Source organism: Diadema antillarum, unplaced genomic scaffold, assembly GCF_040938485.1.
Source record: "Diadema antillarum isolate AM-2024a unplaced genomic scaffold, OU_Dant_1.0 seq00000451_RagTag, whole genome shotgun sequence".
NCBI lineage: Eukaryota > Metazoa > Echinodermata > Echinoidea > Diadematoida > Diadematidae > Diadema > Diadema antillarum.
This window is the reverse complement of record NW_027271424.1, coordinates 254,728-270,100: the sequence shown is the minus strand read 5'-3', so window position 1 is coordinate 270,100 and position 15,373 is coordinate 254,728. Positions and strand designations below refer to the sequence as shown.

The following is a 15,373-nucleotide window of genomic DNA, read 5'->3' as shown; positions in this document are numbered from 1 at the left end:
CCTCCATATGGTCACTTCAAATTATCTGACACGTATCATCATCATGTCTATGTCTAGCCCCCTTGGAACCACTATCAAAACATGGCCCTGACTTTGTACACAGGCAGGTTGCCTGTAAAAATGACTGGGGTAGAAGAAGACCATACACTTCCTTATTATCAGCCATACGTCTACCCCTGTAGCCCAAGAGATAACTTAAATTCTAACAATGTGTCACTGTAATTCTCCTAGGGTTGCATTTGAGCCCTCTAAAGCAAACCAAATCGAACTGAACCAATGTGTACTGCACTCAACTGTGCCAGATTTGGTGCGTTTGAGCGCTCTGTGGAGAAAGCGTACCTCATGATCTGTTTTTATGTAGAGGGGGTCATGCATTTTGTAGGAACAGGGTCATTTACCTGACGTGCTTAGATGTCCTGAACAAAGAGTACAAACTCTTTGCATTATGACGTATGTGTGTGTTATGTGCATTCTTTACATGCCAACTTCTGGTATGGTTTTGGTAGGTTTTTGGAGCACATTGGGAAGTGGTTCCCTCTTGGCTCGGTGCAGTTCGGTACGGTACACTTTACAGTGTTCGAGTGCTCCTCTGACAGCGGTATGGTTTGGTTTACTTTAGGAGAGCGTTCGAACACACCCCTAGATACATTTCCCATTTCCTTCTCCTCCTCCTTCATACCTTAATGCACATTCATCTACCTTGTCATTTGTTTAATGTGCATGAAATCTGTGTGAATTCACACTGGCAAGAATAAAATGCAGAAGAAAAAATAAAAAAGATGGCAACATATATGCAATGTTGCATACAAACAGGCTTGCATATGAGTAGATCTGAGAAAACTCTGCCGAAGCATCCTCTTACACAATTTTGCATTTCGATAGCTATTTTTGCGTCTCAACAGGTGCATTAGAGACTACAGTACAGTGCAATCAACCGCAATACGTGCAGTAAATATATATTCTATGTGTAATGTGATAAAATTTACATTACCTGCAAACGATTCTGATGGTGCGTGGAAACTACTGCCCTATACCTAAATACATGATACAGCTGGAATAACCGCGAGAGATATACAGGAACACGGAAAATATATCTACCAGTAATAGCTTCCAAACAGTGCAGTGCATGGATATTACTATACAAAGGCTGCACTTTCCTTCGCTGTATATCTACACTATGCCGATAGAATTAAGAGCCTCTTGCGTGCTGTCCCTCACTCTTGCGTTCATTGTTTTTCAATATCTATCTCTCTCTCTCTGGCCGGGGAGGCGAGTAAGAAGCGAAAAATAGCCCCGACGACCGCCAGCCAAGATGAGTGACAGGGAATCTGTTGGGGAGAAATCCATCTCAGGGGATGGATAAAGGGAGGAGTCAGGCGTTCATGATGCCGCCGGGGAACACGGCAAAGATGATGAGATAGAGGATGACCACCAGTCCGACCAGGACGGCAAAGGCTACGTTCCTCCAGCGCTGCAGGGAAGAGAGACGAAACATTGCAGATTATGCCGACTGCAAACATCATAGCTGTACATTCATCCACAGAAAAGAATATCTATCACTTGAATGACACCTATAGATTATTCAGTCATATCTGCAGCCGAAAGACACGTAGGGTGTAGTGTAGTAGTTTGCTTATCACATTGGAGGACTTATGCAAATGAGTGCAAGCAGTGATAAAGCAACATATTGTCTCTTTCATATGATGCTCATCCCATACCTGCATCAACTTCCCTCTCCTCACCCCACCCATCACCCTATCCCTAGGGTATTGATATGATTTCTGATTCAATATGCCACAAGTGTTTCCCTTTTTGAAATCATCTAGTATGGAAGGAGGTGAACGCAAACGTCTTTGACTTTTTCTTCTTCTTCTGCTCAACCACTAGCACAGATCCATCTCAGTCATTGCTGAAAATGTAGCTTTCTTTTCACCTCTGAGAGACATGCTATACAGAATCCTTTCTCATCCAATGACCATCCTTATCGGAAATGGGTTTTACAGTAATTTGGATACAAAAATTTTCATTGCAGAATCTTGATCCAGGTTTTCATTGCTGTCATTCTTTCACTAGAATAATATCCTTATGCAGGGGCGGATCCAGGAATTCCGTAAAGAGGGGGCGTGTTTGCAAAATTAAAGGGGGGGCGCACGCACCCCTCCCCCATTTTTTTTCTTTTCATTTCTTTTGTTTCAACAAAAAATAAAGGGGGGGCGTGCGCCGGTTGAGGTCCTCCCTGGATCCACCCCTGTTATCTTCATAGTTGAAATTTGTAAAAAGGGAAATAGTTTGCCCCATATCATATACAAAGGACAATAAGTGACATTCATGCTCTAGCAACTGACTGAGTTTTGAACAGAAATTTATGGTAGCCCTTCTGCTTCATATTCTTTGAAAGCACATGGCACTGTCCAGTTCCACAATGACTTGGAAAGATGAAAGAAACAGTACCTGCTGATTGCCCTGTGAACATTAGTAAACTACTTAGGGCAATGTTACAAATGATTGATGTGAGCAATACTATGCAAACTAATTCTGTTCGACACGAGACCCATTACCCTCAAGAATTTTATCGCCTCTCTGTGATCTGGGCACCGTTTCGAAAAAGATGTCAGTCTCTGACAATTACCACAGTGACAGTCAGTGACCACAGCTCCTCAAACCAACAAAACCAAGGATTTTACGAAAATCTTCTGAGGGTGACAACCTGTCAGAGCAAACAACTTTCAAGAAAACAGTGCCCAGATATCCCTCTCCCTTTCTCACACTAAGCCTCCCTCCCTCCTCTCCCTTTGTTTGTTTGTTTGTTTTTTTTTTTGTCAACATAAGGAGTAGAAAATTAGAGCCACAATCCCCAGGAAGAAGGTAACAATCCCAGGGAAACTCACCCTGTTCGACCGGAACTTGTCCATGACGCCGCGCATGTGCTCGGAGAGGGGCACATAGCTGAAGCGCGCCCCGCACACCTCGCAGATGCGGTTCCCCGAGATCTGGATCCACTTCACCAGGCACTGGCGATGAATGCTCGCTGCCGACCCAGTACACCTAATCAAGGGAGAGAGGTCAAAGGTCAAGCATGGCATTAACTTGAGGACATTTTTATTTTCGCACATCTCGGGACAAAAACACCGGACATACACTGGGAAATGCATTTACTGTGCAGAGGCTTCATTATTTTTTTTTTGCGGGCTTTTAAGTAAACTTGCAGATGCACATTTTCCTACTCTGACCAAACGCTCCTGACCAACATGCTGCTTATCCCACACACCCAACCTACTCTTGCTGATATCATTCTGATGACATTGTCAGAACTGATCCTATACTATCTGCCCCAGATGACTGAGCTAATGGCTGCTACAACTGACTCCACCAACCTGCATGGTCGTATGAGTCGGTTCTTGGAGGAAGTCTCTCCTTCGAAGCAGACCCTACACGTCGTGCCCAGCTCGCTGGCTGACCTTGCCACCGACGTCATGGAAACCATGGAGGACGTGTCACTGGAGTCGAGACCCATTCCCAGCGGGATGCGTTTGCTGTCTGCCGGCAGGCCTGCCCCGCCCGGCAACAGGGGACCCGTCCTGCTCTGGTTCCAGACTATCACCTCCTTGGGCACCATGTCTGGCTGCATGCGGTCAAACGAAAAGTGGCTGGGGAGGTCGGTGACGCCATAGGATGTGGAAGGCACGTCCAGGTCGATGGACGCATCGATGGTCGGCGCCGCGGAGTGAGGGGGGCGCGGTGAAGGCGGTTCGATGTCGATGGTGATCATGTGCTGCGACACGGCGCAGTCCGTGTCCGGCAGCGTGCCCGAGTCGGAGCTGGCGTCGGTCTGGGCCCCCGGCGTGGACGGGGAGAGTGGGTCCCTGAATTGAGAGTTTGTGTTTTCCTTTGCAAGGCGCTCTATGAGGTCAAGTGTGTCCTGAGTGACCGAGTCCACAACACACGGCAGCGTCTGACAGGACCGACTGCTCAGACTGGTAGGAGACTTCAGGTCTGACTCAACTTCACACAGAGAAAGAGGAATGCAAAAATGTATATGTGTGAAAAATTTTGAGCTCTTTCTCCTCACAAGGCCTGATATAATTACACAACTCTATTGTTATTCATTGTTAAGCACATGCAATCTAAAATCCTTCATGAAGGGCTCCTGTATCTCTCCTCTGCATGTGTATGTAGTGATATGTACCACCATAGCTATTACAAGACCAAAGTGCTTCTAAAAAGGAAATGAAGCCCAACTATAAATGTGGATTGAGTGGATGTGGCAATTTCAGAAGAACACATTAGTGAAGTTTGAGGAAAATTGGACAATCCGTTCAAAAGGAATGAATTTCAAAGTTTGGGCACCACCAATGCTGCATGAGGACATTACAACAGTTTGTGATATAACTTACGACAATGATATACAGAAAATATAAAGAGAATTCCACATAACAGACATTCCCTTGATTTATTACTGAAATAATATGCTAAGGGGAAAATCATTCCTCTTGCTTTCTGAAAGAGGGAAGTTAAGTGCTCTTTCATTATGCTAGAAAAATGAAAATATGTTGAGTTCTCTTTATATTTTGTTTATATTGTTGTCTTGTGGTGACATCAGAAACTGTTGTAATCTTCTCATCCAGTGATGGGGCATCTAAACTATAAAAATGTATAACTTTTGAATGGATTAGCCTCAAACTTCACTTATGTTTTTTTTTTTTTCCACAAATCTTGCAGCATTAACGCAATCCACCTACATATTTGGGTTTCACTCTCCTGTAAGAATTCATTAATGCTCAGCTCAAAAGTCACACTTCCCTATCACATGACTATCATCCAACAAAATTATGCAAACTGTAACAACATCCAGGGTACAGCATTAGCAAATAATTCCCTGCCCTTTCAAGTCTAGACAAATGAGATACAAATAGACACTTGGCTATTTATGTCTCGCACTGGTTCCTTTACAGGGCCAGGGGTGTGAAATCAATGAGAAAAAGGATAATCAATTTTCAAGCTGTACAGAACTCAAATCTATTACTTGTATCAAAATGGCACAGACAGGATGGACCCTGGTTGTTAAGCGTCAAGTTGATAGCAATCTGAATGATCACTTTCCAAAATGTTTTTTTTTTGGTATGCTTTTATACATTTCTTCAAACTTCAAATTTAAGAACAAATCCTCCTTGGATATCTATCACAACATTCTATCATAAAGGAAAGGTAAGTAGATTTCTGCACAGTTGGGGCATGGTTACGTGCCACACAAGAGGAAGCATCCCCTTACAAGGGTTATTAAAACACAAACACACAAAGAGACGGACTGGGGGGTGTGGCCGCTACAGCCATTTCACTCACCAATGGATCCAGGCGTGGTCACCTCCTTCTGGCTCTCTCTGGAGGTGCGGCGGGACACCTGGCCCTGGGGGCTGGAGGTACCGCTCTGGCTGCGCCCGTTGGTGCCGGAAGGTGAACATTCCCCAGAGCTGGCCTCATCCTCAAGGGCATGCTTTAACCTGTAGGGACACAAATCAATCATTTCAGACTCGAAAACCAACTATAGTAACAAATTTAAAGCACTTAGTACAACAAATGTGACCGCCCAGTTCAAAACCCACAAAAAGTCACAGATTAGGATTCTCTGTTCGTAACGGACCAATATGTCATTTGGGCTGACCGACTCAAATCTTTAAAGTTTGTCTTACCTGGAAGGGCAATATTTTCTCTACCTACTGTCAAAATTTGGTGGCTTAAAAGAAAAATACAAAACTGAACTCGGAGCATTTTCTTCTGGACCATATTCCTTCGGACAGGTGCTGCTTTCACCTGGAAATATAATGTTTTCATTGATACTTCTGCACAGCACTCTTGAGTGACCCTAATGTTTGAATCTTTTTTCTTCCTTTCCTATAAAACTGTGCCTCCTAACTCTCTAATTTAAATCACTTTTTGAATCGGTTAGGATGGTCCCATCTTACCAAGTTATCTATCATTTTAAAGCATAGAGTTAACTCTTTCAAACTATGTAGAAAAGTAGAAATTCCTTTTTGCCTACTTTTTGTGGAGTTTGGGCTTAGTTGTAACAAATGACATGGTCTCTCGCAAGATTTCTCAATTCCTTTCAAAACGAAAATATTTCCAATCTGTGAAACTTCAAATTCTTCAAACTTGGTTCCTACTTTTGTATCAAAGCACAGGTATATGCTAGATTGCCCAAATGTTGCCCTTTTGTAGAGTCCTTATGAATTTTTGAGAGATGAATATATATTTGTGATATATGTTTATGAGTGGTGTATTTGTCGTAGAGTAAAAAACAAATTTCTTTCCTGGTAGTACTTTTAAGACGGAATTCTACAATCGCTAGCAATGCAGACTCAGAAAACAAAGGATATGCTCATAAGAGTTGATCATAACTCTTGGTTTCATAATCACTTCAAAGTTAGAATCAAAACATCTTGCAGTAAAGAAGTGAAAACTAAAACTGCTCCAGAATATGTTTTAGTTTTAACTTATTTTTTTGTCCATGAACCAAGGTGAAACAAATAAGTTGCCTCTTTTTGCATTAGGCATTTTGCTGCTCAAGTGGATTTGGTAAAGTACTAATGACTACTGTCTACTTCCTGCAAGGTTTGGCGGTTGGCCCAGCATGTGTGCACATGTGATTTAAACTATCATAAAAATAAGCACATGAACAGGATATCTGTACATCGCTTCAAAAAGAAAATACAACAAACTGGCCTGTGAGCCCCCCCCCCCCCCCCCCCACACACACACAAAACAACTTGGCACTGATAATTCTACATTATCCAAAGTGCAAGAAAACAAAAATATGCTTTGTCTTTTACAATCCCAAAATGACAGTCTACGTTTTCGTTTGTTTTTTTTTTCTCCTGCAGTCTTCCCATTTGCCGATTACCTATAATTGCATTATGAAAAATTATGTAGCAGCCATGATCAGGTAAGCTCTGAGATTGAAGTATTTCTGGCAAACTCTTTTGGATACTATTTCGCATTTTCTTCATTACCTATTAAACTGAAATTGTGTTATTACAGCATTACTTCACATATTTCTCATGCATACGTGTACATTTTGGAGCAATAATCGACAGTTCTGCAGGCATACGAGAACTGTGTTTTCACTTTAATTGATAATGGGGGATCAAAACTCAAAACTATGAGGGATGGGCTTCCTGACCAGTGGTTTTAATCTCAGGGTAGATTAATTTGAGTGTCAAAGTCGATTTTGTTAAGAAGAGTCAACTCCACGGAACAGTGAACAAACAGTTTCATCAGAAATTACAAAAATATGAGCTACATAATTTTCAATTTGGTGTCACTGTGCTTCCCCATAACAGTGACACTCGGCACAATCATGCATGCGAATTCGAAAAGGTGATGCCATTATTTAACTACATGTGTACCACTGGTTTCTGTTTCAGAAAAATGTGCCCAGATGTACATACTCCATTCAACTTCCTTTTTTCTTGCCCGATTTTCAATGAGACTCCCTAGGCAAAGCGCATAGAGTGGATATTCTCTCTTGACTAGCTGGCAACCCCCCCCCCCCCCATCTCTTTCTCTTGGAATGGGTATGGGATGCTAGGATTATGATGAATGTTTACGCAGATTCTGCCGAACTTACAATAACAGGATACAATCTTTTCTACCACTCATTTTTCTTTTTTTTTATAAAATTAATTTGTTTTCAGGGCTTATCGTGGCCTGTATCTCATTTCCTTTTGCAATATATCTTCCTACATTTTCCTGCTGTTTTTCATGTGAATTTGTCCAAACGCTCTCACGGACACTGCAACGAATTTAAGAGGGTCAATCCCATAAAATTTCAAGCAAGAAATAACAAATGTTGTTCAACACGAGGCATGGCTGTCTGGAACATACAAAGAATATGAGCACATACATTTTTTTTTTTTTTTGTGGGGGGGGGGGGAGAGGGGGAGGCCATGTATGTGAGGACTTGAAATAATGAAAAACAAAATGGGAAGGATGTCATTAATATCATATCATATCTTTCATCATTTACTTCTCATCTTTCTTTGCGGGGAGGGGTTGTGGAAAAGAGAGAGGGTTTACATGGCAGAAAATGCCAAATGTTTATACAAACCTTGTTAAAATTGTGTCCTGCCAATACTGAACTTTGACCTCTGCTTCTGCTTCTTCTGTCTTGACGGCAGAGAGGAGATTCATGACAGCCTGAATGAATGCCAAACAAGACAGATGGATAAGAGTATTATTAAAGGTATTGTTTATCACTGGCAGCAGTGATTTAAATTATGTTTGTGTTATCACATTTGATGCATATGTGTAGGTCAGTTATATCAAAAAAATCCTGCCATATAAAAGTATTGCAATAAAGCCTAAAATATAAGGAAATATCAATGTTTTTCTCAATAAACCATAACTGTACATGGTTTAGTCTAGCAACAATTTTATTATAACTAGTGTTCACATTTTGTGAAGTTAACAATACTTAACATTGATTACTGTAAAACATGATATATTCGCGGCATGAAATTTTCGCGAATTGGAGCTGACAGCCTTTTTCGCGGCATGAATTGCCACTGGCGTTCAATGCATGTAGTGTAGACAAAAACTTTCGCGTGCATTTTAATTTCGCGAATTTTGGCGCTCGCGAAATTCGCGAAATTAAAATGCACGCGAAAATTTCTCGTTTTACAGTATACTGACCAACATTTTTACACTGGTTGTATCTATCCCTTAAACTCACATTTTAGAACTATTTTGAAGCACTACAGCTGGGTTTTTGTCTCATGTGCAAATGATAAATAATGCCTTTAAAACATCACAGGGACACAATTAATATCACAGCTATCTCTGTTATACATACTGGCAAACATCTGATGAGATATCATATGAACTTTATCCAGACATTGCTTGAGTAAACTTGTATAGTCCCGATGAAATCCACATCAACTGCCATAATCAAACATATCTATCGCTCATAAAGAGGTGATGAATGTCTTTACAAGGGCAAAAAATTTCCGCTATTTTGTCCCTCATTCAAGCATGTCACATGCCAACAGTAAAACAAGTTTGTGAATGCTTGAGCAAGCACCAGCAATGATTTCTATGCACTATGTACCCGACAATTTGATGAATCAACACTTGTGTTCATACATGAGCAAACAAAGGTGTCATTAATGCACAGATGGCTGAGAATCAACTGCACGATAACAACAGGTCGAGATTCTCTTGTGGAAATAATTGGATGGTAATATCATAGCAATCATATGAAGTCTTCTCTCACAAAGAACATGAATATCATTAAGCCGTAAAGTGTGCAATGAAAGTAGAGGGTACGTATACAGGAAATCAAGGAGCGAGGCTTGCATTGGAATTAATATGGAAGGTATAGATTATACTGTATACGCCATTTAGGCCATGATAGGGCCTTTTCAGTTATTTCCCCACTTCTTTGGAATAAACTCCCTTTTTATTTTCATAACGCTGTTGATAGACCTGTTTAACTCATTGTTGAAAACTCATCTGTTTACACAACCTTATTTTGCTGCTGTTGTTGTTGCTGTCGTTATCATAATATGTACATAATGCTGTATTTTGATTTTACGTTATATATATTATTTTTTCCCCGATTTGATGCGCTTAGAAACATCAGTATTAAGCGCTATATAAATGTTATTCATTATCATTATCATTATCATTATTAAAGCAAGTCCAATTTTGTGCGAATTGGGACTTCCTGACAAAATCGAGAGAGGATAAGTTTGCAATCAGGGAGTACGGTAATGAACAGAGACATGAATGTGTGCATACCACATTCATGTAGAGTTCAGAGTTGAAATTTGTGTGTTGTGAAATTTGCAAATAGTAACCGACACATGATGGAATTCATGAAAATGAAAACCCTGTGAAACATATGGCACATACAGTGATAAGAAATGTGTAGATGTTATTGAAAAAGGTGGGTGTGTACTGTATGTCAGACAACTGTTGGTATCTCTGAATTATCAGCAGGGAGCTGTACACAACAATTCTGACGCAACCCGTTGACATCAGGGAAGGGACCCAAGAGTGGAAGAGCGGGTATAAAGAGACCTTCTACATTCAGTGCTCATTCACATGAGCTATGGGCATAATCCGGCATGGTACATTACCACCACATGCTTACGAAGCAGGAGTTAATGACACAGTACCTGCCCTTTTACAATATCCCTCACAAACTACATGAATGAGAACATGAAGGACATTAATTGCATCTAGGTTCTGTAAAGTGCCAGCACCCCTCTGGCACTCAACTGACAAATTACGGATAATGCTTTAGTGAATCAGGACGGCTCTTGCGTCAGACTCTCAGCGATGTTTTTGTGCTGGGGAAAAAAAAACACACACACACACATGACGACAAACAAACAAAACTTCGCATCTCATGAGCTCGAAGTGCCAGAAGGACCCTAATTATCCTTTACTCTCATTGTCTGGAGGTCGTAACGAGCTCTGAGACTCGCGAAAACGACATGTTGCATCATTCTGGCTCCACCTCAGTGCCAAAGTCTTTTCCCCCCTTGGAAGTGCTACCGTATGAGCCATGGGCGGCCCGCCCACTCACGGGTTCGTGCCATTTCGAGACAGGGACTGAAAACAAGTCGTGATGCAGTTTGTGCCCTACATTGAACTTAAAGGGAATAATAATGTCTACACTCAGTTGATGCTGATTTATTGTGAAATGACTAGTAATGCCCAAATAGCACAGATGTTTTGGTAGACAAGCCATATGCAACAACAAAAACAAACATGAAAAAAAAAAAACTTTCTTTCATCACAGGAATATGTGCATGAAAAGCCATGCTGCAGACATGGGAGTGTGGGACAACATATTGAGGCAGGGCAATACCATCTCTCACAATGTATGTATATCTATAATGATCTATTATCTATACCTACCTATCTCTATCTATCTATCTATCTATCTATCTATCTATCTATCTATCTATCTATCTATCTATTCTATCATAATAACTGACATGCTCATGTGCAGCATGACATCATAAGGACCACTGTTCTGAAGTTTGGTGACCCCAAATTAAGATCTTAGGCTTCAAAGACAAGCTTTCAACTACGTAGGTTTCATATTAACGAGGCTTCATTCCCATGCCCACACTGGATTATTGTTGATTGTGCCTCAAAATTTGCTGGACGCCAATTTCAACTGGACACAAATAAACATTTTAAATAATGTGCACATACATTGTACACACATCACTCCAAACTCTGATACTGAAAACATATTGCTACAGACTTTAGCTGTGTCCACGCAGTGTGGGTTGTAAGACACATAAAATTTTGCCAGTCTGCATGACAATAAGTGATGGTTTACATAGCCAACATTCTGAGAAAAAAAAACAAACAAACAAACCCAAAACATCCAGTGTCTGTGATTGCATCATACATATATACAATATATCAGTGCATGAAGCCAGCGGATTCCTTTAATCATGTTTCGTATAAGTTCAATACCCAAAGTGTAAACATTACGGAGGAAATCATGAAAAGATTTATTCAATTACTGCTATGGTTGGAATATGGATCCAAGAGGAAATAACAGTTTTTGTGGGTGAAGAAACATAATTATTTCCTTATGACTTAACCCGTTGAGGACGGCTGATTTTGCTACAACACGCATTACCAATAGACACTTGTCCTAGTATATTCGGGACTCGTCCTCAACAGGTTAATAGCTGAAGACACAGCAAAGGTATTACGTTATACTCATTCTTGAAGACAATACAGTTTATACCTTACTTGAATTCAACAGTGCTTACACTTTGGCCCTCGTTCTCTTGTAAGAACAAAACAGTCTAGCTTTGAATACAAACAAACACACAAAAGTTCTTGACACAAATTGTCATAATAAAGCCATATGTATAATCAACTTCAGAGTGTGCACATGTGGTAATACACACAAGGTAACATCCTGGTTCATCCTGGCTATTACTGCAGTCACTGCAAATATGTCTATATACTGCTGCCTCCCCCCCCCCCCCCCCCATCCCATTTAACTGCTATGACAGTAGTGTGTAGAGAGGATGTCATGATCAGGTTGTAAAGAGAATCCTTTTCTTTGGAAGAGTATATATGCCTTGTTAATACTTTACAAAGTGAGTCTATCTAAACATCCACTTGGAAAGGGATGGTACAATTTGGGTTGAGGTGGGGCTTCAGGTTTCCAACGTTTTTCAATGATGATTTTTTTGAGATAACGAGAAACCTCTAAAGAAATATGAGAGAGCATATAATTCAAAGAGGAATTCGAGGTTTATTTGATGAAAGTTGATTTTGAAATGGCTGAGATATTCAAAACAATGTGATCCTAATAAATGGTGGGACCCATTTGTATCAGGATCACCTTGTTTTACTTTGTTTTTGGATGTCTCAGCCATTTCAAAACTGATTTTCATGAAATAAACTCTGATTCCCTCTTAGAATTGTATGCTTTTCATCATTTCATAGAGAGGTTTCTAAGTAACTCGCAAAAAGTTAAAAGCTGAATCCTCACCTCAACCAATACTATACATCTCTTTAGAATTGTCTGCTGAAAAGAGATGGAAATTCTGCCTCTGTTTCATGGTACGCCAACCTCAGCAAAGAAGAATACCATTGAGCACCAAAAAAAACCCCACACATTATTACCCAAAAGTGAAGCAAAACTGTCCAAATGCACTATGTGTCTCGTGATTACAGAAATATTTGAGTGACAAGATGTTGTATCATTCAGGGCATGTGAGGAGCAAACTCGGGGGCAAAGGTGTGACAGCCATGAAAATCCATAATTCGCATGAAGACACAGCTGCTCGTGATGTAAGACTTTCACAGCAAACAGGTCACAGGTCACATCTATCTGTGTTGCATCACTCAAAACTTTTGACATCACTCAAAATTCTTAACAAGAGGGCTTTGGTGGCAAAATGTCATTTTCATGAAACACTTTGCCAAGTACCAAATATAGCTTTGGCTTGTTCACATGAAAACGAGTTAGTTCTGAAGGTGTCTTTCAAGATGAAAAGAACAGAAACACCCCGTCAGCTGTATGTGTAACAGGAACTTCATCACCCGTAAATATAATGTATCAAACAGATCACTTCAAAAAACAGATAATGATAATTCCTGATCGTGAGGAGGGCCGCATGCATTTAAAAGGACACATTCAGCATTATTTAAAGTCACATCTTATAATCCCCAATGACTGAATAGGGTTAGAGCATCAGTTAATGGCGTGTAGGGTATATATGACACTTTTCTGTTTTGTTTTAATTTTTCCCCTCACAGGACTTTGGCTTTTAAACTTGGGTATCATAACAAATCAAGAAAGAAAAATCCAAAATAAATGAGAGAAAATCAAGCATCTGTAAGCATACCACTTTGGAAAAAGGGGGGCTCTGAATTCAAGGATCTCTTCAAGTGCACTGAGTCACCATTTATTGTGTGGAACAGAAAGGGGACTTAAAACTGTGACAACTACTTAAAGGGGCTTATTGGATGAACCCAATACCTGGTCCACTCAGTGACAACATTCTATTCATTGATTAGGTCAAAGTACTAAAGCTACTGCTGAGCTTTAACTCCTTGAGGGCTATCATGAACACTTTCACTTGGACTATGGAGAAAAACAACTTGACATAGAAAAAAGAAATAGCTCTGAACAGTTGTTAAAATGCTTTCTTGACAAAGAAAAAAAAGAAGAGAAGAAACAGCTCTACAAAGTTAAAATGCTTTCAATTAATAATCCATGTTTTCAAATTCCAAAACTAGAAACAAATGTTTTGTGTCTCTGAAAATACCCCAAACCCCCAATGTTGACCATATTATCAAGCCTGTTGGAAATCATATGCATGTAACATGACTTTTTGTAGGTTTTGTGATGCAGAGTCTCATACAGTGTATATAGAGTAGTTTAGGGCACAATAATCTCTATTTGAGCAGCAGAAACACTACACAATTGGGAGAATGCATTTGCAGCTATGGAACATATATACGTAATAAGGTATTTTAAAAGATGTAAAAATATCAAAACGAAGTGTCTATTGGATAATGCTGACATTGGAAATTCAGAGTTTCCCATTTTCACTGTACTATCCAAGTAGCTTTTCCAAATAATGTCAGATCTAGCACACAAACCTGTGTGCATTCCAACTAACTTATGCTATGGACTTGTCAAAAACAAACAAACAAACAAACAAACATTCTCATAAAGTATTTCTTCCTGGTGAGCGACCACAATCAACTACTTAATTACTATGTCACTTTCAAAAGGAGATTAGCATAGCACATTGCAGTATTTTGTCTGTAATATTGATAACTATAATTGGTTTGTCTTGTTGAGGGCAAATACCTGGTAAATAAACAGTGGCCCGTTGCATAAAACTTACCATTGAATTTCAATGGTAACTACCGTCAAAATTAGGCGTCACAGCCAATCAGCATCAAGAATTATAAAATTTACCGCTAATTTGAAGACTTACAGCTAGAAAGGAGCGGTAAGTCCAGCGGTAAGGGTTTTATGCAACAGGGCCCTGCAGAACTGACATATCTGTAAACATACATCTGTCTATGAACATACATGACCTCTTATCAACTTTGTGGTTACACTGTGCATCAATCTTCAGGAAGAAATACATGCTTGGAATTTCCTCATGTTTTCTGCACTGCATGAAATCATGATTCTTGCATGAATGATGTATATTGAAGTAATGAGACCAGGAATGAAATACATGCCAATACCAACCAGGGATAGTGCAATACTTAAATAATGTTTTCTTGTTAACTGCCAGAGAATTCCTTTAACATGCTTATTTCAACATTCTATCAAACTACTTGCATGTCATGTTTGCTCAGTGTAATAACGATCACAAAGCCACAGTACGACTACCAGCCATCCATATAAATCTAGGGGCGAAAAAACGATTATGAGCTGCCAGGCTTAGACCAGTTAGATGCTACTTCGCATTACTCCAGGTCGGGCAAACATAATACGGATGCCTCATTGCCTGATGACCCTGGTCTTTTGAAAGCATAATCATACGAGGTTATTGCTTGAGAGGATGCACACTTCCAAATGCAAACACACTTCATGAAATGATTGGCGATTAATGAATGTCTGAGCTAAACATACCTCGCATCTCGATTCAGATATGACCAGACAAAAAGTCTTGCTAACGCAACAGTGTGATGCGAGCAATTACCGCTTGACCAATTTCCCGCAGTGTACACGTCCCGGCAACGTCGTTATTCACAGCCCTGTAATTACAATGCTAGGAAGGATTCAATGATGTATGACCTCATTACACCCTGTCATGGTACCCATTATTGCTTCAGGCATGCATTATGCCCCCAAAGC

At 40.2% G+C, this 15,373-nt stretch overlaps 1 protein-coding gene across 1 annotated transcript in view; it reads right to left on the bottom strand.

The window, feature by feature from the left end:
* Positions 1-15,373, bottom strand: part of LOC139732818 (uncharacterized) — a 59,346-nt gene continuing 43,973 nt past the window's right edge. The window contains exons 8-12 of the mRNA XM_071643659.1: positions 8,105-8,193; positions 5,341-5,498; positions 3,375-4,002; positions 2,889-3,045; positions 1-1,471 (exon numbers count right to left, since the gene is read on the bottom strand). Coding sequence (XP_071499760.1) covers positions 1,373-1,471; positions 2,889-3,045; positions 3,375-4,002; positions 5,341-5,498; positions 8,105-8,193 — 1,131 coding nt within the window. The 3' untranslated portion in view covers positions 1-1,372. The remainder of the gene's footprint in view (positions 1,472-2,888; positions 3,046-3,374; positions 4,003-5,340; positions 5,499-8,104; positions 8,194-15,373) is intronic.